The 23549-nt window shown below is 36.9% G+C and overlaps 1 protein-coding gene across 1 annotated transcript in view; it reads right to left on the bottom strand.

Annotated features, from left to right (window-relative positions):
* LOC150077259 (uncharacterized) overlaps positions 1 to 23549 on the bottom strand; it is a 196479-nt gene that overhangs the window by 159457 nt on the left and 13473 nt on the right. The window contains exon 3 of the mRNA XM_090385833.1: positions 11976 to 12077. Within this exon, the coding sequence (XP_090241959.1) occupies positions 11976 to 12077 (102 nt within the window). The remainder of the gene's footprint in view (positions 1 to 11975; positions 12078 to 23549) is intronic.

Genomic DNA, 23549 nt, shown 5'->3' with positions numbered 1-23549 from the left:
ATAGGGAGAACCTGTAAGTAAAAAATCAATTTACCTGAAATAAATATAAAATGCAATTAATAAAGGCATAATAATTACTACTTCTTCAACAGGGTCGGCAGCAAAAATCGTAGGAGCCACAACAATAGTCCAGGTCTCTGTTTCTGTTATGATGCATACGTATACATCATACGTATACATGTTGAAATAGTTAAAGTCCTAGGACCCACAGCTTTTGGTTCTTACAATTATTATGTCCTAATTAATTGCATTTTATGTTTATTTCAGGTAAATTAATTTTTTACTTACAGGTTCTCCCTATTCTTCCATGATTACTACACCTTATAGCTCAACTCCCCTACTATACACACAAATATACTGATTTTTACCTTTTTGTCTATTATTCATTATGGTTGCCGGTCCTTTCTGTGTCTACCGTAGTTCCCAGATCCATAACCTGGTCTTATATACATTTTATAAATTTTGCATAAACTCTTATAGCCCATTCCTGTTTGATAAGACTTTCATAATTTCATTGCATCTTTATCTTTTTACCCTTAGCCATAATTATGAGAGCATCCTTAGATTCAGGGGAGATCCCTATGGACCGGAGATGTGCAAATGTATATATATATGCAGTGATTCCCTGACCATTATTGGCCTTGTGGTCCTCTGTTGATATGGGGCATAATGGTCAGTCTATTTTTGTTATTTTGGTTTTATTTTATTTTATTAATTATTTTATTATATAGTTAGTTTAGTCACTATTTGTGATATTTCACGTAATTTGGAACTGGCACCTTACGGGGGGGGTGCCGCTAAATTCTTATGTAATTGACTCTAAATTTTAACAAATTGATTTATTATTTATCATTTTGAATTGGATTTTCTAAATTTATTTGGAGATTTTCTACTACAATTTTTAGTCTTATCTTTTCTTCTCCCTCCCTGTTCATTAATTATGTTTAATTTATTATTTTTCGCTCAACAGTTTTGCCATGCTACTGGCATTAATTCTGATTTATATTTAATATCAGTTATATATATATATAGAGAGAGAGAGAATACCCTCAGTTTTATCAAATATAGTTTTCTTTCCATAACATTTATAAAAATATTTATAAATTATTAAAATCCTTTATAGTTCAATGAGTTGTCAAAAAGGTAAATGGTTGAAAGCAATAAAAAAAAGGAAGTCTCATTGTTGGTTTTATGGTGCATCAGCATCTTAGACCATATTATGCCTGTGTTATTCTCAGTTTTTCAGCTCATGTTTGGGCCAATTTGAATGTTGTGTGAGCTGAAAAGCTGAGAATAATTGAGAGAGAGAGAGAGCAAGAGAGAGAGATCCCAATGCCTCCAATTCAGAGTGGCAGACTGCAGCCCTGACTGAATCACTAAGAGATGAAATTTGGATTCTGATTTGATTTTCAATGGTGCATTGGCAGCTAAGGCCATAATGTGCCAAGTTAAATTTAAAAGGCTACTAAACATTTTTGTAGCCTAGGCTACCACGTCAAGCAATTAACTATTATGTAAAAAAGATATAAAGTAAAAGCATATAAAGTATAAAACTTAGATCTTTGTATACAAATTAATAGATTGTAAAAAGTTAAAAACGTCGGACATATTGTCTCTGTCACCTATTATCTGACTGAGTGTAAATGGTTCAGTCAAATTATTAAAAGCGGTAAAACACAAGCGTCATGCTTCTATAAAAACAGGACATTCTATAAAAATATGACTGACGGTTAAAATAACGTTACACATCTCGCACATAGGTGGGTCATCCGCCCTCAGCAAATAGGAATGTGTTAGATGACTATGACCTATGTGGAGCCGAGCAAGAACAACTTCCTCTCTTCGAACCCTGTGTAGACTGGACTGCCATTGCGTGATTACAGGCTTAATGTGATGTAGTTTATTTATAGCCTGTCTGTGCTAGGAATCTTGCCATTGCGAATATAATTTAGAGCATATTATTTGCCTGTAGTCTGTATAGGGGACTGACAGGCAATGATTATCCAGGGAAATGGCTGATTTGGCAGTGGTATCAGCTAATTCATTTCCCTGGATCCCAATGTGGCTTGGGATCCAGCAAAAGCAAATATCAAATTCTAATTCCACGAGAGAAAAAAGAATCTGCCGGATCCTGGACAGGATCGGATGAGGGTTATATCTCACCGATACTAGAGCCTGTAACACAATTAATGAATCACAATAAATCATATACCTTTGGTAGTCGTGATTTTTAATGTGATCTAGGGCTGTTTCTATTGCACGCAACTCTGCAGTATAAATGCTAGTTTCTTGTGGGATCTTATTGGATAATGTTTTGTGAGGGAACACAACAGCAGATCCCACATAACATTCTAACTTTGAGCCATCTGTATAGACTGGCAGAAAGTCAGAATACTGCTGTCTATGTGATGCAAAGAGTTGCTGGTAGACATATGGCAGTGTAGTAGCCTTCTCCCAGATCTTAAGGGAGAAGTCACAAGTTGGAAAACAGGCATGCCAGGGTGGAAGAAATTGCCTTGGTGACTGGGCAACGTTGTCTACCGTCATGTCTAGTTCATTCAACAGCCCTTTAATCCGAATACCAAAAGGTTTATTGGCAGTCCGACGGGTGTTGTAGAGGTTTTCCCAGCATGGCTCAAAAATGGATGCCCAAGTGGGATGATCAGGCAGGGATTTTAATTTGAAGGCGTACTGTAAGGACAACTGCTTACATCGAAGAGCTAGAGATGGTTCATTTGCTTCAACGTAAAGGCTTTGGACAGGAGATGTGCGAAATGCTCCAGTGGCCGTCCGGATGGCCTAATGGTGGATTGGATCAAACCACAGAAGTACACTATCTCTAGAAGAACCATAAACCTGAGACCCATAATCGAGTTTGGAACAGACAAGTGCTCAGTAAAGACGAAGAAGGGTAATATGATCTGCGCCCCACGAAGTTGACGGAAGGGCATGAAGGATGTTAAGCCCTTTAACACATCTTGTTCTAAGCTGATGAAGATGATGAAATTTGGAATAGACCATCAATGGAAAACCAATAGCATGTATGCCACGAGGAGCATGCATAAGAAAATATACCAGCATGTAGCCACTCATACATATCTTAAATTATATTAAAAAAAGAACTTTTAGTTGAAGAAAAATTTATTTAAAGTCTATAAGCCACATCTAGTGGTGAAAATTCTAAGTGCAATTGTGTGCAAAATTATGCAGCAACAAAGTTCTCATTAAAATGTAAGTATTGTTCCCATTTTTAACATCAATGAAATCTTTTTACTTAATTTTAGTCAGCTTTTTCTCCCAAAAAAAGTTTGTTTTAGTTGAGGCACACAAGTCAAAAAAGGTCTTCACTATACATGCAAAATTTAAAAAAAAAAAAAAAAAAAGTGACAGCTTGTACTGCAGAGTTAGAACAAAAAGTAAATCTCATGATTTTTTTAGTAATGCACATATCTTAGATATAATACAAGCAGATTTGATAACAGTAGTAAGAAAAAGTCAATGAGGTATTGCAAAGGAAAGTTCTTTTACTAAAAACAACAGTAACAGCTCTGATGCACTTCAGGAGAGCTGCTGTTGAAAACACTTAAGAATAACCCCATTCCCAAAACTGATCACACAGAATGAGGAAATTTGAAGAAACAGGTGTTTGGTCGGTAACTTCTAGCAGAGGATGTTAATCAATTGTAACAGCTATTGATGATGAAACTGCTGTTACTATAAGCTTCTAGAGCCCTATAAAATGTACACTTGTCAGTAGCAACAGAGCATCACAACAACTAGATATTCCATGGGCAATACATCACAAAGTGCTTCAATTCCTCTTGCAATAGTATCCTTACAAGAACAATGTGCTGCACAATGTGACCCCCCCCTCTCATGTGATCAACAATACACAAGCACCACTCCTATAGTTTTATACATGATAGAGGTGAATGGTTGCCTTGAATACAAAGCCTTATGAATTGACTTAATATACGTAACTTTTTTGGTTTCGTACTTAGACCTGATGACATGATTTAACACAGAATCCAGAAATATCATTAATATGTGGAAGGTCAGCTTATTAATAGTAAATTGTAATCCCTTCTCAAAATAAAATTCACTGAGATTAATTCAATGGTTTGATTAGCAATTCGTAATTCATAAACGTTTTTTGAACGATATAATATCCTTCTCTCCACATACATTTTTGTTTATAAAAAAATACTTTTTATCAGTCTCTGTCTTGTGTAATTCTTTCATTTACATAAATGAGAGAGATTGGAAAAAAAGCATCTGATAATCCACAATTCCACAATTCGTATCACAGGAACATGATATTCGAGGTGCCTATAAGAGGCCACAATGATTTCTTCATCTCTATGGAATAAAAGGATCAAAATAAGATCTGAACTTCGATGACAACTTATTTAAATTTTGAAAAAGACTGTTTAAGCATGGGTAATGCATCTCCATCATTTCTACTACCCAGGTAGTATGTATGCATCATTTTATTACGAGGGTAATTCAAAAAATAACTTACACTTGACCATTATAGTCCAAGAGACATTTATTGAGGTATGTAAAATTATGCAATAGAAAGCACATACCTTGCACTACTTTTCCACATAATCACCGAGATGGTGTAAAAACTTCTCGGAACATGTGACTAAACGTTCGATTCCCTGATGATAGAAATCCACTCCTTGGTCATTCAGCTACTGTCAAACTGCTGTTTGCATCTGCTCATCATCATCCCCCTAGATGTTTTTTCAGCTTGCTGAAGATGCGATAGTCACAAGGCAAAAGATCGGGACTGTACGGCGGATGTTGCCATACCTCCCATCCAAAAATTTGGAGCAACTGTCATGTTGTGCATGCATTGTGTGGCGTCGTCCTGGATGAGAACACCTTTGCTTAACTTTCCAGGCCTCTTGTTTTTCATGGCTGTTCGCAAAGACTGTAATGTTTGGCAGTATGAGGAACATTAATTGTTGTGCCTTTTGCCATAAATTCTGTGTAAATAACTCCTTCACAGTCGAAAAACACAGTGGCCTTTCCTGCTGATGGCACAACTTTGAATTTCTTCTACACAAGCGATGTTGTGTGCCTCCATTCCATAGATGCTCTCTTCATTTCTGGCGTGAAATGGTGCACCTACGTTTCATCGCCAGTGATGATGCGGTGTAAGAAGTCATGGCCTTCCACAGAATAGTGCTGAAAAGGCTAGAGAAGACAAAAAACGTTTACCTTTCTGTTTGCCTGTCAGTGAATGAGGAACCCATTGTACACACAATTTGCGATAGTCAAGATGTTCACAGACAATGGAATGAACACTGCCTATCGAAATATCCAACTCCTTTGCCATTTCTGCGACTGTCGGTCTTCGATTATTGCGAATCACTTCATCAACCTGCATCACATTGTCTGCAATGGATGACATTGATGGCCTTCCTTTTTGATCAGCATCCATCAATTCTGTGTGACCACTTTCAAACTGCTGGCACTACTTCACTACGACTGGACGCAACTTTGCATTTTCCCATGCACTGCTGTTATTTCGTGATGAATCTCAAAACAATTCAGACATTCTGCCCACAAAAATCGTACTGTTCTGCGTCCCTCGAACTTGGAGTAACATTCTAGCTGATATACCATTATGAATGCTTGTTTATACACAACTTTTACCACTACTTCAACGACACTCGCCTACCAGAGGGTGTACAATATGAAATCCATTCTGCGCAGGTGACACATTTGTTGCGGAATTATACCAAGAAATGGCAGCAGGTATAACTTATTTTTTGAATGCCCCTCGTATATCTCATATTGTGAATACCTTTGAAACAAGTTGCCTTGGTATTGCACTACTTTGAATAAGTAACGTTTCTCTGGTAGAGAAGACTACTGTTACTTATTCTCAGATGGGTCCCACCACCCATAAGGCACCGTTTGGAAGCTGGTTGGCTTCATCATCAGTGGGTGGGCAGGTACCATCAAGCATCTCTCACATTGTGGAGTTATACTTGATAACTGGGTTGTCACTATTGCAACAGGGTACCTGCCCACCAACCAGCTTTGAAACGGTGCCATCTGGGTAGTGGTGGTGCAAATCTGAGAATAAGTAACAGCAGTCTTCTCTACCAGAGATTGTTGTTGTTGTTGATAGGGTTTTAAGTGCAATGGCTACTTAGGTCATATTGCACTTATGAAAGTGATTCATACTGCTTGTGTTGGTTGATGTAGAAGCAGTTAGAAATGGCTATACAGTCCTATTCGTTTTAGGGAGAAGAATTCTGTGAGATTTGATTTTTCACCTATGATATGGCTAAGTGATAAAGGTTCCTTTAAGCTTGCCAGAGAACTGAATGACTGTAGTCGAGCATTATTATATAGAGTACATTCCAGAAGTATGTGTTTGATTGCGAGTGGTGTATGACAATGATTACACCGAGGAGAGTCATTCCCTGACAAAAGGAACAGATGGGTTAAATGAGTATGGCCGATTCTGGCCCTGGCTAGAATTACTTCTTCTTGTCCGTTTGCAATGAGGCTGGAAGCCCATAATTTTGGTACAGGTTTAATTTAAAGAAGTTGATAATAAATTTTTGCTTGCCATTGAAGAGTCCATCGAACTTTACATAAACTTTGTACATTCATTCTACAATCTGTGAACGGTACTAGAGAATTCATTGGAGCTGAGCTGGATGGATATTTGGCAGCATCATCCGCAATTTCATTTCCTGGTATTCCAGTATAGCCAAGGATCCAGCAGAAGATAACCTTTTGTTTATGCTCTCTGAGACATTCAACTCTGTTGTAATGAGCTTTAATAACGGGTGAGTGATTTTTTTTTTTTTTTTTTTTGATTTGGTAGTTATTGGCGCATCGGCTTCTGTGGCCATATTGCACCTCCCAAGGTTTTTGCAGTACTTTGATCCAAGCCCGAGGCGGGAATCGAACCCGCGACCTTTGGGTTGCCGGGCAGGTACTTTACCCACTCGGCTAGCCCGGTCGGCTAACGGGTGAGTAGGTGGGGAATTGCTTTACATGGCTAATAAGGAACTTTGCAAGTCTGTATATATTATGCTCTTTAGAATTGACATATGGAAAATATTTTCAAAAGCAAGCTTTATGGCATATAATTCAGTTGTGTAAATACTACACTCTGTTGGAAGAGATAGAGAAATGGTAGTATCAGGGAGTACCACTGCTGCACCCGATCCACTGTCAGACTTCGATCCATCTGTATATATTTTAGCAAAGTCAGGATAATTTGAGTATGAGTCAGGATAATGTTGGATGTTAATGTCTGATAGAGAGTGTTTTCCTCGCTCGTTGTAATAACTGTCACAAGAGGGCATGATGACAGACCATGGAGGGTCGGGATGTATAGGATCTTGCAAAAGATTTTATTGACGTGTATATCCCTATCTTCTGCTAGTTGCTTTAGACTAATACCAGCAGGCGGAACTGTCTGTGGTTTGTTTCTATAGAAGGTCAAAAACTGCAGATTATAAAGTTGTTGTTGTTGTTATTTGGTTTTTAGGAGCATTAGCAACTAAGGCCATATTGCTCCAGGGATATGCGGTGGTCATTCTCTGACCTTTCCGCATCCTCCGTATTTGGTGGTCACGGGCTCGAACCCAGGCCTAATCAAGAAGTGTGTGCTACACACTGCTGCTCCTGCCCACCTGGCTATGGAGGCACCCCTGGATTATAAAGTATTGACCAATTAGGATGGGTCACTTGGCTTTGGATCTTGGTTGCATAGTTCAGTAGCAACATCTTTCTCCTGATATTTAGAGGATATTCATGGACTTCAACATACAAAATTTGCACTGGAGATGTTCTGAATGCACATAGTGCTGTTCTAAGAACTGAATGTTGAATAGGGTTGAGGCAAGATAAAGCACTATCCCTAGCAGAATCGAAGAAAGGTATGCAGTAGTCCAGGCGTGATCTGATTACGGATCTATATAAATGAAGCAAACTGTAAGGATCTGCTCCCCATGCTGTGGCTGATAAGAGTATGTTAAATTTTTTTTGAAAAGCAGTCCGGAGATGTTCAGTGTGCTTTTAGAAATGTAACTTACTGTCAAAGAACAATCCTAGTAGACGAATAGCTTTAGAAAGAAGATGGTTATTCAAGTGGAGCTCAGGTTCAGGATGCATATTGCATCTGCTACAGAAGTGAATGGCAGTAGATTTCTGGCTGGATAGTCTATAACCATTTTGTGTCATCCATGTCAGGATGCGATTGATTGATATTTGTAGTTGGCGTTCAATGTAATGCATGTTTTGAGAATGACAGGAAATTGAGAGATCGTCTGCGAAAAGGTATGAATCCACAGTTTTCGGAATGAGTTCAATCATATGATTCATTCTCATTGCAAACAAAGTGGCACTGAGAACAGACCCTTGTGAAATTATTTCTTCTTGGATAAAGTTTTTAGAGAGGGTCCCCGATAACGAACTTGAAAGGATCCCTGTTGAAGGAAATTTTGGATAAAATATGGTAAATTACTTCTCAGGCCAAGTGAATGTAGATTCTTTAAGATGCCGAAACGCCACGTAGTGTCAAAGGCTTTCTCAACGTCAGGACAGACCATGATGAGATGTTCCTTTTTGATGAAAGCATTTCTGATATTTGTCTCGGCTTTGATCATGAGATACAATGAAGATCGGTTTTTCCGGAATCCAAATTGGTTGTTCAAGTTCAGGTTAATCAAGTTTTGAGACTCAAGAAACCAAGTGAGGTGGCAATGTATCATTTTCTCGAGAGTTTTGCTGAGACAGCTGGTAAGGGATATCGGCCTATAATTTTTAGGAACAGAATGATCTTTACCAGGTTTTGCAATTGCTAGTACATAAGAATGACACCAGGAACCTGGGAAGATATGTTCAGAAAAAATTCAATTGTAAAATATGAGCAGCAAAGAGAGTGATCTTTGATCCAGATTTCAGAGCGTTACATAATATATCACATCAGGGCCAGCAGCACTGTTTCTTGAGTTGGTAAGAGATTGCTGCAGCTCAAACATGGTAAATGGTTGATTATAAGATAAAGCAGAACTGTCAGTGAAATTCAGTCTGGATTTCTCTGTAACAGTTTTATGTTTTTGAAATAATTGATCATAAGCATTACAAGAAGATGACAACAGATTAAATACAATTCCCAGTGCATTTGATATATCCGTAGGATTAGAGAGTGCTTGTTCATTCTAGTTCAGTAGTGGGGTGGATAAAGGTGGAAATTTACTGTTCAAACATTTTATTAGATTAATCTGGAGATTATCTCCAGATTAATCTAATATCGGTATTTTTATTAACTGATGAGGCGAATTTAATCCAACTTTCTTTTCTTGTTTTACATCTGATATAATGAGCTTTAGCTCTAAGACATTTATAGTAAATAAGATTGAATGTGGTTGGATATTTGTGGAAAAGGTTCCATGCTTTGTTTTTCTCTTTTTTTTTTTTGCATTGTTGCAATCTTCATTCCACCAGTAATTTATTTTTCATCTATTTCTTACTTGATATTGAGGAATGGCAGTGGACACAGCTGCCAGCATTTGATCGTGAAGTGCTCAGTAACACTGTTGATGGAACCGGACTGAATGATATTGTTGTCAAATGATATGTGTGTTCTGTATTTTGTCCAGTCAGCCCATGAAAATTTCCATTTAATTGGATTTTCTGTTGGGAAGGAATAGGATGTTTGAATTTTGCAGATTGATGGATAATGGTTGCTGCTATAATGATCACTCAGAGATACCCAACCTATACTTGGAAAGAGGATTGGGAAACAAATGATGTGCATTAAAGTCTCCTAGTAAACAAAATGGAGATGGTAACTGCATAACAAGGTCTTCGAGTTCCTGAATAGTATATTGATGATTAGACGGAAGATAAATTGAAACCAACGTCAGAATAATACCATTAACAACATGCATGGCAACAGCTTCTAAGGATGTTAGCAATGGAATGCATCTGGAGGGGGATGCTTGAATTCACGAGTATCACTACTCTTCCATGAGCACTATTGGAGTCAGCCCTGAATACAGTGTAATTTTTGATTGAAACCGAGACCAGAAAGGTCAAATTAGTTTCTTGCAAGCAAATTGTAAGAGGTTCATAGTGGTGAATTAATTCATGTATATCATTGATGTTACTGCGAAGACCTCTACAGTTCAATTGGATAATATGTTCCATTATTTGGTTTTGTAAGAGGAAGATGAATTTGCCTGCTTTTTATGCACGAGTTGTTTATAATGGTCAGGTTTAGAAAACTGCGACATCCTGAATCATTTTTATCTTCTATATCACCATCTGCATATAATTCAAGAAAATCTTCTTGGTTGTGGTTGTTTCACCTCCACAAGATCTGATTTTTGCAATTTTTCTGCCAGTTTACTGTGGGTCAGGTTTTGAGTTGGAATTATGAACGGTGTATTATTACTTTGGTCCACTAACTGTGATTTAGATGTAGGCTGAGTTGATAGTACTGATCGAGCACAGTCAGCAATTGATTTGTTGGGAGAGACTGACACTTTTGACATGCTACTGATTTGTGGCTATGGGTAGCCAAAGCGTAAGTGCTTTTTGGCATGCTTGATTTTATTTGTCTTCTAGCTTCTTGAAAAGATACTTTATTTTCAGTCTTGTATTTCTGTATTTTTTTCCCTAACTTCCAGAGATCACAATCTTTGGAGTATGCTGGGTGATTGACCCTGCAGTTAGGACACTGAGGAGTCTGTGCTTTGCATTCTGATTGAGTATGAGTTTTGCAACTGCTTTTGGACATGCTGCATCTCCACAACATGCAGTCTGGGAGTGACCAAATTTCTGACATCTGTAACATCTTAGAGGGTTTGGGATAAAGGGCCGAACATGGCAGTTTAAATAACCTGCTTTGACTGAGGATGGTAGATTTGGTGAACTGAAGGTTAAAATTATGCTACGTGTTGGGACTAAGGTGCCGTCTTTTCGTATCATGATTCTCTTAAGTGGGTTACATTTTGATCCGTTAGTTCCTGGATTATTTCTTCCTTGGAAACATTTAATAATTTATCTTGAGAGTGCCATTCACTGATCACTCCTTTGGAAGAATTCAGGGTGTTATGTGGAGTGACTTGAACTGGTATTCCACTTAAGGATGTAAGTCTTAACAGTAGGTCAGAGTGTCTTGGGTGAGAAGACTCTATTAGCAAGTCTCCAGATTGAAGACGCTTCACCATTTTTGGAGATGCTGCTGCATTTTCAAGGCATCGTTGTATGACAAAAGGGGAGAGCTTGCTGACAAGTTGTGAAGACAGAGAATGAATGATCAGGAAAGCTGGAAATTCCTGCTTGTTTGCATCCTTTTTTAGTCTTTTCGACAACGAGAAGTCATAATCAGTTTCATGGTTGTCATATTGAGAGCTCTTTGGTTCTATTCGTGGGAAGTCATTAGTGTCCATGTTTACTCCTTTTAGCCCTGGGAGAGCGACTTTCTTCTCCCAGGTTACTGGCCACACCACGTGGAGGTACGAGCGGTGTAGGAGCCAAGCAGATATTAAAGTTAATAGAGTAAGTTAGTATTTAATAAAAATACTAAAAAAAAAAAGAAAGTGGATTCCCTTTCTGAGCTCTTACTTCAGGCTTTTTAGGCAAAGAACCACTTTAAGTGAACAAAACAGAAGAAAATCACACAACAAAAATTCACTATATGAATCGAATCGCAGAGAAAAATCACTTGGCACTTGGGGGCCATCTACCACAGAAATGCTACTTATTCAAAGTAGTGCAATACCTAGGCAACTCGTTGTGAAGGTATTAACAGTGTGAGATATAATAAAATGATGCATGCCTACTACCTCGGTAGTAGAAATGATGGAGATGCATTACCCGTGCTTAAACGGCCTTTTTCATACTCTATGACATTTTGTCAAGAAATATATTTATTTAAATTTTGTTTTTAATAATTTCTAATAAAGTAAGAAATAAATACATACTGAAGGTACATAAAATTTTCTTGATTTTGGTGTGAAATCAATTTCCATTCCAACTTCACAATCCTTTTCTTTGTGCTTCTGTATCTCTACAATAGGAGTGCTCTGGAAATTCAAAAGGGTTCATTATCAATATTTAATAACTACTGGATATTAATAAGTAATATTTAATCACAGTCTCAGTTCATTAGGGTGGGTGACATTTGGTCAATTAACAAGACATTCTTGGATTTTTTTTCCCCTTTTGTTCAACTAGCAGAAAAGCATGGTATTGGCTTTTTGAAGAAATAATCCATTACAATTTCAAGGATTTTCTCAATTTAAATTACTAGGTCTAATTTTCTTGCACTTTATAGTATGTAATCCAACGAAATAAAATTGTGTATGGTAATGTTATGGACAAAGTGATTAACTGGGCATTATTCATACTACCCGGGCACTATATATAAGGACTGGAGATATTGGGCAGAGTTATAAAAATGTGTTAATTTATTACTTTGATCGGGCATTATAAATAATGTTTCATGATCTCTGGGCAATGTGTGTGGTCCTGTGTAGTAGGAGTGAGATGTCCATTTAAATGCGTCGGTCCGTACGAACTCATAATTAGTGTGCATTTTTGCTCTTGATTTTTTGTTTTTTCATGAAATAACATTTAAATATTTGATGAATATCCTCAAAATTTTAAAGATATGAAGCATTCTGCAAGTGATACGAAAAACCGATTATACGAGTCGTTAGAAAATAAACAGTTTTTTGTAAATAATTTGTCTTTGGTTTTCTCTATTCCCGCTCTTTAAACCGCTTCTGCTCCTATTGGTCCATTGACTATTGAATGTGAGACTATTGAATGTGAGACCGTTAGCTATTTAATAATCATGCCACTCAATAATCAGATGGTGTGTAGTCCTGTGTAGTAGAAGTGAGATGTCCGTATAAATGTATGTGTCGGTCAGTATGAACTCATAATTAGTGTGCGTTTTTGCTCTTGATTTTGTTTTGTCATGAAATAATTTTTAAATTTTTGACAAATACCCTCAAAGGTGGTAGATGACTTTCATCAACCGGTGAAATACCACCACTTTGCTTATTGGAGGCTTGAAGTGGTGAAACCCATGTTTAGTCTCTAGAGCAAAGTTTCCGGCACCCCCTCCCCCCATACTTCTCCTTCAACCCATGCACGGTACTAAGTACTATAGGTTTTGATACCTTTCATGTTTGAGGTTTTCATAAAAAAAAAAAAAAAAAAAATTTAAAGACACGGAGCTTTCTGCAAGTGATACGAAAAACCGATTCAATAACCGATTATGAGTCATCGGTGAATAAACACTATAACACCCAAATTCTTACCAAAGCCGAATACTTTAATCTCATCAAAAAAGTTAGAGGCAAAAATGAAAAAAATCATCAAGTCACCTGAAGAACAACAACGTTTGTGTAGATATGACGTTGTTTCTACAGGAGACTTGGAAAAGTTGATTGTTCCAGTGAAGGAAGGTAATTCTTCTATTAAATATTATGTGCATACAAACGAGGCATTTCAAATACTTCACGAATCTCGTATTTCGATCAGTCATGGTGGTAGAAATCGCATGGAAAAATAATTAAATAAAAAGTATGAAAACATAGGCGGGAAATGATTGCAATTTACCTAAATTTATGAAAAAATTTGTCAAAAGAAACAGAAGGTTCCCAAAAAGGGTTCTGTAGTAAGGCTAATTATCTGCAATGAAATGAATTCCAGATGTCAAGTTGACCTGATAGACATGCAAAGTCAAGGAGATAGAGAATATAAATTTATTCTCATTTATCAGGATCATCTCACAAAATTTGTACAGCTTCGTATTTTAAAAACAAAAAGGGTCGAAGAAGTAGCATATGTTCTCTTAGACATATTCACAATTTTTGGAGCGCCAAATATTTTACAGAGTGATAATGGTAGGGAATTTTGCAACAAAATTATTGAGGAAATGTGCAGTATGCGGAACGAACTTAAAATGGTTCACGGAAAACCTAAAAATTCAAAGAGTCGAGGTTCGGTAGAAAAGACAAATCAAGATATCGAGAACATCCTCAGTTCTTGGCTAGAGACTAACAATACCACCAAATGGTCGGAAGGCTTAAAGTTTGTGCAAATCATGAAAAATAGAGCTCATCATACTGGTATAAACTGCAGTCCCTATGAAGCCATGTTTAGTTGTAAGTTTAGAATTGGCTTAAAAAATTCCTTACCTTCAAAATTATTGAATGACAAGAACAGACAAGGACTTGGAAGTACTATTAAACAGTAATGAAAATTACGGAAATCGGAATAATCCAGAGGTTGTTTGTTATTTGGTTTTTAGGAGCATTAGCAACTAAGGCCATAATCCAGAGGACAGTGAAAGTAATATTAAAGGAGTCAATACTGCAACAAATGATGTAGGTCTAGAAATGCTACACTCGACTGATGGTGCAGCTGAACAATCCCAAACATAGTCTTCAGATGAAATTTCGTCTTTAAAAAATGATTTGGCGACTAGTGAAAAGGTCATGAATAATGAAGATGAAAATGAAATTCTTCAAGATTCAAAACTACAAGAAAAAATTTAAAATATATCTGCAACTAGAAAATCTGCTCATTCAAATCTAAAAAAAGCAAGCAAAGAAAATGCTAAACACCTTATATTCAAAATATGCTCCTGAAAATGTTAGTGAAACTGTAAGGATTCGAGTACCAGATGTAGACCGAGCATGCAGTATAAGGTATAAGGTATGTTCGTGTCACACGGCGCCTGGGATTTCTCCCATCTCCGCGTATGTTCGCTGTATCGAGGACAGTACACTGTCAAGCCAGAGACTTGAAAGTGTGTGGGTCATGTCTGTGCAGTGTGATCTATTGTGCCCATTGTTTGTCCGGCTTATTGGCCGCCTGGCCCCTGGTGGGGTCCGACGTTGCCCATACCTTGCCACGTGGAGGCTAGCCGGGTGTCCAGCATCATGACGAGTTGCTCCGGCAGGTCCTGCCACCTAGTTTCCTGGGATTTCAGTGGCTAGGACCTAAAAAATAAATAAATTAATAAAAAAAAATAATAATAAATAAAAAAAAAAATAATAATAATAAAATAAAAAAAATTTAAAAAATAATAATGATAAAAGTAAAAAAAATAATAAAATAAAAATAAAAATAAAAAATAATAATGATAAAAGTAAAAAAAAAAATAAATAAAATAATAATAAAAAAATAATAATAAAATAAAAAAAAATATATATATATAGGCGTTTGGCATTAATTCTTAAGGAGATTGCTGTTAGCAAATCGCTGGTTGGGGTTGAACGCTAGAAAGATGTGTTAAAAGGCCTAATAGGTCGGGCAGAATTTTGTTATTATTAAATTTAGACGTGTGGGCTATACGTTAGATGAAAGATAAAAGTGGGAGGAAGGGGAGGCTGAAGACTGGGGGGTAGAAGTAGAAGTAAGGGGTCGATAGAGGACATGACCCCTGCTAGGCAGTATGGCATGCCCATGCCACACCAGAGGGGAGTTTGGATGGCGGGTGGGGGAGACGAAGAAGAGCTATCTCCCCCTGCCATGGATAAGGTATACAGTTAGAGTGGGGGAAGAGACTGAAGACTGGGGGGGGAAAGGCAGAAGCATGGGGACGATAGAGAAGGCGACCCCAGGTGGTCAGTGAGGCAGGCCCATGCCTCACAAGGCGAAGAGATGGGTTGGCAGGGGAGGGAGGAAACAGAGCATGTCTCCTCTCCCTCCTGTCGGGGATAGGGAATTTAAGATGAATAGGGTAAGGGTACCCCATTCAGCTCGCCATATAGCATTTGGCAGCGGAGCTGCTAGTGGTTCTAGTCCGTTTCCAGGAGCGATCGGACCGAAGCATGATCGGTCATGGGGTGGTTCCAGTAATGGAAGAAATATTTTAGCTGTTGTTCTGGAAATTTCTAAGGCCTCCGTAGCCGAGTGGTCAAGAGCGGGAGTGCAGTAGCACGCGCTCTTTGAGTAGACTGGGGTTCAAGCCCCTGACTGCTGAATACGGTCGATCTGCCAACCCACATTGGACCAGAGTGGCAGATTATGGTCCATTTCCCTCAGCATTGTTGAGGAGGCTTCCATCCTGCAGTGGGTTGATAATGGCTGCACTTTACCTTTTTTACCTGGAAATGTCTAATAAAAATTTCTATAAATTGGACACCAAGTATGGAAAATTAAACCCACTGTATTCCAGAAATGAATTTACTATTTGCAAAGAAAATTTTTTGGCCATTGAAGATGTACCAGATATGGAAATTTTGCTGAGAGAATGCTCAAGAATGTCATTGGTTTGAGGAGGGCAAGATTACAATAAATGTAACTGCAAAGGTGGCTGTAATTCTGATAGATGTAAATGTCGGAAAGATAAAAAAAATATGTAATTCCAAATGCCACCAAGTCTCAATTGTTCGAATAAATTGGAAAAATTATATGACAAATTTCTTGATTCATTAAAAATAAAAATTAGCTTTATTTGTTTCAAATTCATTTTGCTTTCGATTTTTTGTTTATAACTAAAGCTATTTTGTTCAATGCTGTTATGTATTATTTTTGAGTTCGTTTTAAGAAGACTTGTTAATTTAATGTTAGGATAATGTTTTATTTATATCCGATTTTCTCAAATAAATTCTATATAAAATAAAAAAAATACTGGATTAGAATGTGTTGTTTTTTTTTTTTTTTTTTTGTGTTTGGATATTCGAAATATCATACTTGAATTTTTCAGAATTTTTAACCATGCAATTTACAAATAACTGTTTAATACTTAATTTAAGAGTGCATAGTTTGTTTCATTGTTAATTAGCACGCATAATCTTTATGAATTTAAAATAATCATACTGAAGGCAACAAAACCTTCAGACCAACATAGTAAGTAAAAATGGTTGAAAAAGATTTTGTAACTTTATAGGGTATCACATTGCCTGGAGATCAGGAAACATTATTTATAATACCCGGTCAAAGTAATAAATTGACACATTTTTATCACTCTGCCCAATATCTCCAGTCCTTATATATAGTGCCCAGGCAGTATGAATAATGCCCAATTAATCACTTTGTCCATAAAAGTAACACTATAATAAACAGATTCATAATCGCATATTGTGAAAGATTTCACAATATGAGATCATACTGTTTCACAATATAATAATAATAAAATTGTTTATTCACAAAACTTTACAAGAATACGATTCCCGTTACAGGCATCCATGAGATCTCATATTGTGAAATCCTTTACAATATGAGATACCCTTACCCTTTGAAAAAAGCAACACGTCCAAAGACAAGTATATTATTGCATATGCACAATGAGTGCCACCACCATCCATATGGAAAGTTTTGGAGACAGTTATCTCCTCACTGGTGGGGAGACAATGACAAGACTTAGGTCTAGCATCCATCAGATTGGAAAGACCACGGATACATCACTAAAAAACACAGGTTTCTGATATTCTAGAAACTAATGCAATAGGTTGTGAAACAAGAAAGTCAATTCTGTGCATTGTGTGATATGTTTGGTTTGTCTGTTGCAGCTCTTCCATACATTCTGATGTTATGCAGCTTATGTATCATTGTTATACTAATATTAGTTCCTTTGGCCTCACTGATCTAATTGACAGTATTTGACAAGGACTGATGGGAGAATGTTTCTTGGCTGTGGATATACAATTATGTTTCCATTTGGTGATTACATCGGCCGCCACTGATCCAGGTGTTGCAGTTTGCTGCAATGTTAAAACAGATTGAGTGCTAATATGGCATCCTGCAATGACTTCCCACAGGAAGTCACTAAGACAAATGCCTCAACCTATCTAACGAATTTCACTGTTCTGCTTTCTTCTAGCATGACTGTAGTTGCTTTTATACCTATTTACGGCCGGTATTGTTTATTTTTCAAAAATCTCAGGGGGTGTCCAGATATTTTTTGCAATATAGTGTAAATATTTAATTTTATTGACTTTAAATAATGTTACACTGACCAGGACCATGCTATGATACCTCTTTCCTACTTCATCATAGTATCTAATCAGAATGGTCAGACAAGATTACCCTTTAACAAATCCATGCTGTGACTGTAGTATAGTTGACTGCAGCATTTGTGTCTAGATGGTCCTGCATTACTTCTTTAATCAAAAACTCCATTATTTTTCCTGGAACAGGAAGTTAAGCTAACAGATCTGCAATTGCTCATATCACTTTTTCATCCAACTTTGGAAATTTGGCATACATTTGCACATCTCCAGTGCATTAGGAAACTTCCATGAATCCTGAGATGCTCTCATAATTATAGCTAAGGGTTTGCTCATCTCCTTTGCTACCTTCCTTAATATAATTAGATAGATTCCCTCCACCTCAGGTGCTTTTTTTATGTTTAGCTTCAACAATTTCTCTAGCACTTTCCTTCAGTTATAAAATCATTTAACTCCCTGTTAGAGTTTGATAAACTTCTAGTATCCCTTCCCTAGAGAATTCCTCATGTGTACATGTATATGCAAAATACCTATCCAGTTTGTCAGAAACCTGAGTAGGATCATTGATAGTAAAACCATCAACATCACATGGACCAATGTGTTTAAACCCATTCCTTCTAATGTTAATATAAGTAAAGAAGTCTTTGCTGCTTTTCAATGCCAGAGATTTCTCATAATCTGCCTTAGCTTGCTTAACCTCCTTTGTGACTTGATTACAGCCTAATTTATATCTACCACAGGCTTCTGTATCACCTGAATATATACAGTGAAATTTCCCTTTAACGGACAGCCATGGGGAACGAAAATGTGTCCGTTAGAGAGAAGTGTCCGCTAACAAGAAGTCTGAGGGAGAAAAAAAAAAAACAGAAAGAAAGAAAAATCGTTAAACGTTTAATGTAAAATTAAATTAAAATATATACAGATTTTGAACAATATTTTTGTAAATAATATACAATTACATACACAAGAGATAAAGAAAAATCGTTAAACGTTTAATGTAAAATTAAATTAAATACAGATTTTGCACAATATTTTTGTAAATAATATACATACAATTCTGCTATGCATATTATGACTTTATCTTAAAAAAAATACATACAGTAATCACGTATTTTCTTCTGCACCTTCTTCCGGCTGATAATTTGGTTTTCAACATTTGTTTGGAGTGAAGAAACCATCGAAAGTCCTTCAGTATCTTCTCCAGCGGCAAAAAACATTTTTAAACGATTGATTTGTATGAGCGCTTCTTCTATTTTCATCGGTGGTTCGTCGTTAATATGTTCTTCAACAGAATGACCTCCTTCCATTTCTTCATCCTCATGAGGAACTTCTTGAAAAATATCAATGATAACGTCGTTGTTATCTATAGCACCATCTTCTGTAGTGAGGTTCGAGTCTATATCTTTGCAGCCAGGGTCACTTGTAGCGGAAGTATCGTACATTATCAATAGATGTTGAAGTTCTTGTTCTTCTTGGTGCTCCACATTGCTGTTCACAACTTCAATTTTTGCGTTTTAGAAGCCAGACTTTACAAAACAGTTCACGACAGTTTGTTTTCTAATTGCGTTTACTGAAGAGGAAATCCATTGAATCGCATCTAGGATGCTGATTTTCTTTGCAAGGTCACTTGCACATGTTACATCGTTCATGTTTGCAATGAGATGTCTTAAAACACGTTTTCTGTAGTGAAGTTTAAAATTTTTTATTATCCCTTGATCCAAGGGCTGACACTCTGCAGATGTGTTTGGTGGCAGAAAAACGATTTGAATGTTGGACAATTCAATGTGCGGGTGAGATGCAGCATTATCCATGAAAAGAATAATTTTTGTGTTTTGACGAATCATGTTTTGGTTAAAGTGACTTATCCATTCGCTCATGATATCTCGTGTCATCCACGCTTTTTTATTAGACATCCAGTCAACATTCAAAAGATTCAACTTTATGCCCTTGAAACAACGAGAATTTTGTGGTTTTCCAAAACAAGAGGTTGTTCGAAGTCTCCCAGCATGTTTGTACACAGTAGTACAGCCAAGCGTTCCTTAGAAATTTTCCCGCCTTGGCACTTTTCGTTTTTTAGACTCATTGTTTTATCAGGAAGAACTTTAAAAAAACAACCCTGTTTCGTCACAGTTGTAAATATCCTTAGCTTCAAAATCACAACATAAATCTTCCAATTTGACGGTCCACTCTGTTACAATCCCAGTATCAACAGATCCACCTTCACCACTTACGGTTTTCCAAGAAATTTTATGCCGAGTTTTGAACTTGTCTAGCCATCCCACAGAAGCTTTGAACTCATTTACTCCCATAGATTTCGCAACTTCCAAAGCCTTTTCCCTAATAATAGGCCCATTAATGGGAATTTTTTTAGCACGTTCGCGACAAAACCACTCATACGTAACATTGTCAATTTGAAGTCCAACAGTTTTCGGGAATGATTTTTGAACCTGATCATTTCCGTGTTGCCAAAATTGTTTGAACAGTTCATTTTTTTCCTTTAGGATGTCGCTTACCTGCGTCTTCCCGATTTTGAATTTTGCAGCGAGATTCCGAAACACTATTTTTTTGCCGATCATACGCATTAATGAGTTCGACTTTATCTTTTAAAGTTAAATGTTTACGAGAAGACATTGTGCACTTCACACGACACTGAACAAAACTGAAAACTGAAACTAAAAAGACGAAAGGCCGACCAAATTCCCCCCCTCTGCACACACCGAATTCATCAGAAGTTTTACACATGCCTTAAAATTCTTGAAAGAGGGTTTAGAACCGCGACGTAAACCTTGATAAAATTCAGAGAATCGGAAATAGAAAGTAAACACGTGATTGAGGCAATACGTGGAAGAAAAGTTCCTAGAAAAAGGGCCGTGAGCTCTCCCGCAGTCCGTTATGGGGAGATCAAATTAAGTGCTAATCTAAACGAAACAGTGCAGATTGCCTGTCCGCGTCCGTTACAGAGAATGTCCGCTAGACAGAAGCTGCAAACACATTAAAACCAATGGAGGTGAGTTGGGGAATTTGAAAATGTCCGTTGTAGAGAGATGTCCGTTAACGAGAGGTGTCCGTTAGAAGTTTCACTGTATATATATCCCATTCATTTTCCTTCACTGCTCTTATAATAGAAAATAAATGTCTCAAAGTAAAAACAGCTGAACTTCAAATACGTGCCAGCCACTTTGCCAATTTGATGTCTGATAAAGTTGAATTATCTTCTTCTTGCACAAACATTGTCAAAACTGAAACTTCTGGTTTTAGCATTAGCAGAGGCATACGATGCAAGAAAGCAAGCTTATGCAACATCTTCCAAAAAAAAAAAAAAAAAATCCTCCAATTTCACTCATCTATTCACTCCAAATGCTTGTCCAGCTCAGCCTTAAATTTATTTAGGCTATCAACTTCCACAACAAGAGATGGAAGTCTGTTCCAGCAATCAACTACCCACTGTCTAAAGGCAAATTTCTGCATATCTATTCTACAACTGTCTTTCCTCAGTTTGAATCTGTGCCCCCTCAGGTTCTTAATCTGAGCAAGAGGAAGAATCCCATCAGCATTGAGCTTGCTGAACCCGTTCAAGGCCTTATACACCTCAATCAAATCACCTTGCATGTGCCTAGTCTCCAGGTGCTGCAATTTGCAGAACTTAAGCCTATCTTGGTAAGCGCACCCCTTTGTTATTCAGCAAGCTGTTCCTACTACTCTTAAAATATCTATTTCTCGAAGTATCCTTTTACTGCCAAGATCTATTCCAACTGGTCATAGTGACCTGCAAATCATCATAATTTTAATCCCTCTGAAAATTCAAATCTCTAGTCTGTGTATTCAGACCTTGATATGTTCTCATTTCTGCTCAAATTTTCTCCTTTTACATAGTCTCCTTGTACTGTCTTACACAGAGAATCTTAAAATTCTTGTACAGAGAATCTTAAAAATTCTTTACCCCTATTGGAGAATATCTATAATAAGTTTAGCCACTGAAATGTATTTATCAGTATTGATTCAAATGCCAAGTCTCATCTTTGGCATAGCAGTTTTACTGATACCAGAGCAACAACTCTTTGAAAAATTTATCTTTGCACACAATTAGAATGTTCATAATGAATTTGGAAAATAATTTTTAACTTTTCTAAACGTACATGAACAGTCAAATATAAATGTTACTATTTCCTCTTCAAGGTTATCTAACCATATTACTGAATGGGATGTGACAACAGATTTAACTCGAGATCACTGGGCTATCTAGTTTGCTGTCACCTCCATACCCACTACTACTAATATTCAGCTCCAAGATGTTAGAAGATTCTCCCTATGCACTATAAATTGGACAAATTTAAGGGATCACTAAACCTTCATTTTAATACAGAAACTACTTAAAATTTAAATTGTCTTTCTTCTGCTGAATATGCAAATTATGTTAAAGCGTCATTATTCAGGGCTATTAACTATGCAGCCAAATGTAAATATGAGAACTTTTCTACAATCTCTTCATGGTCACCTGAATTGATGGCTTTAAGACAACAGGTCAATACAGCAAGCTGGAACTTTCAGTGACACTGACATTAGCCAGAGACCACAAAGTTGAAATCTCTCTTTATGAACATTTAAAAAGAAAAACGTAAAATTACTTTAAAACCACAAGCTTCTCATAGCATAATTTAGTCTCACAGGTTGGAAATTCTGACCCATGGGGGTTAGTGTACAAATTTTGTCATTAAGTTGCAATGCTAAGATATCTACAATACAGTCATATACAACAATTCAAAAACCACAGACTGGCATTCAACAATTGCTACAATCATAAAACATCTTTTTCTAGATGATTACCCCAACCAGGACCTAACCACACAAGCTTTAATCCAACAGCAAAATAATGCTTATCAAAGTTCTTCTGACCTGGAACTTTTTACATCTGTTGAATCAAGTGTTGCTATCACCAAACTGAATACAAGGAAATGTCCAAGCATCAACCTTATTGAAAACACTACAATCATAAAATTTCACAAATACCAGCCATTCATTCTGCTGAATTTGTTCAATAAACAGCTTCTACAGTACTCATTCCCAAATCAGTGACAAATTGCCTTACTTAAAATTTTGGATAAACCAGGTAAACCCACTTCACACCCAAAGGCCTATTACCCAATATCTTTATTAAAAATCTTGGAAAATTATATAAAAGGCTGTTAGTTCCTTATCTCCAAGACCTCTTGGAAGCTCAGAGTTTATGCTTAACTAACAGTATAGCTTTAAAAAAGGGATTTTCTGCAGAGGATGGAATTGTTACCTTCATGAATCTTTGTCTGAATTTATCTGCAGCATATGAAATAGCTATGCCTGTAGACTTTTCAGGCACTTTTCACTTTGGTTGGGGAGCAACCTCAAGTCTCTCCACAGCACTAGCTGTAATCAATATTTGTTTAATGTCATCAGATACTACTTTAGTAACTGGTCTGTTATGATTACAGCCCAACATCTTTCATTCATCAAATTTGTGTCCAGAGGATGCCCTGTGGGATCAGTACTGGCACCTCTCCTCTGGAATACAGTTCTTGATCAATGGCTCTCAATTAATTTTGAGAACTG

The sequence above is a fragment of the Mastigoproctus giganteus genome, chromosome 12, assembly GCF_048544385.1.
Source record: "Mastigoproctus giganteus isolate SK-2022 chromosome 12, ASM4854438v1, whole genome shotgun sequence".
Lineage (NCBI taxonomy): Eukaryota > Metazoa > Arthropoda > Arachnida > Uropygi > Thelyphonidae > Mastigoproctus > Mastigoproctus giganteus.
Note: the sequence above shows the minus strand (reverse complement) of the source record. Positions and strands in the feature narration are given on the sequence as shown.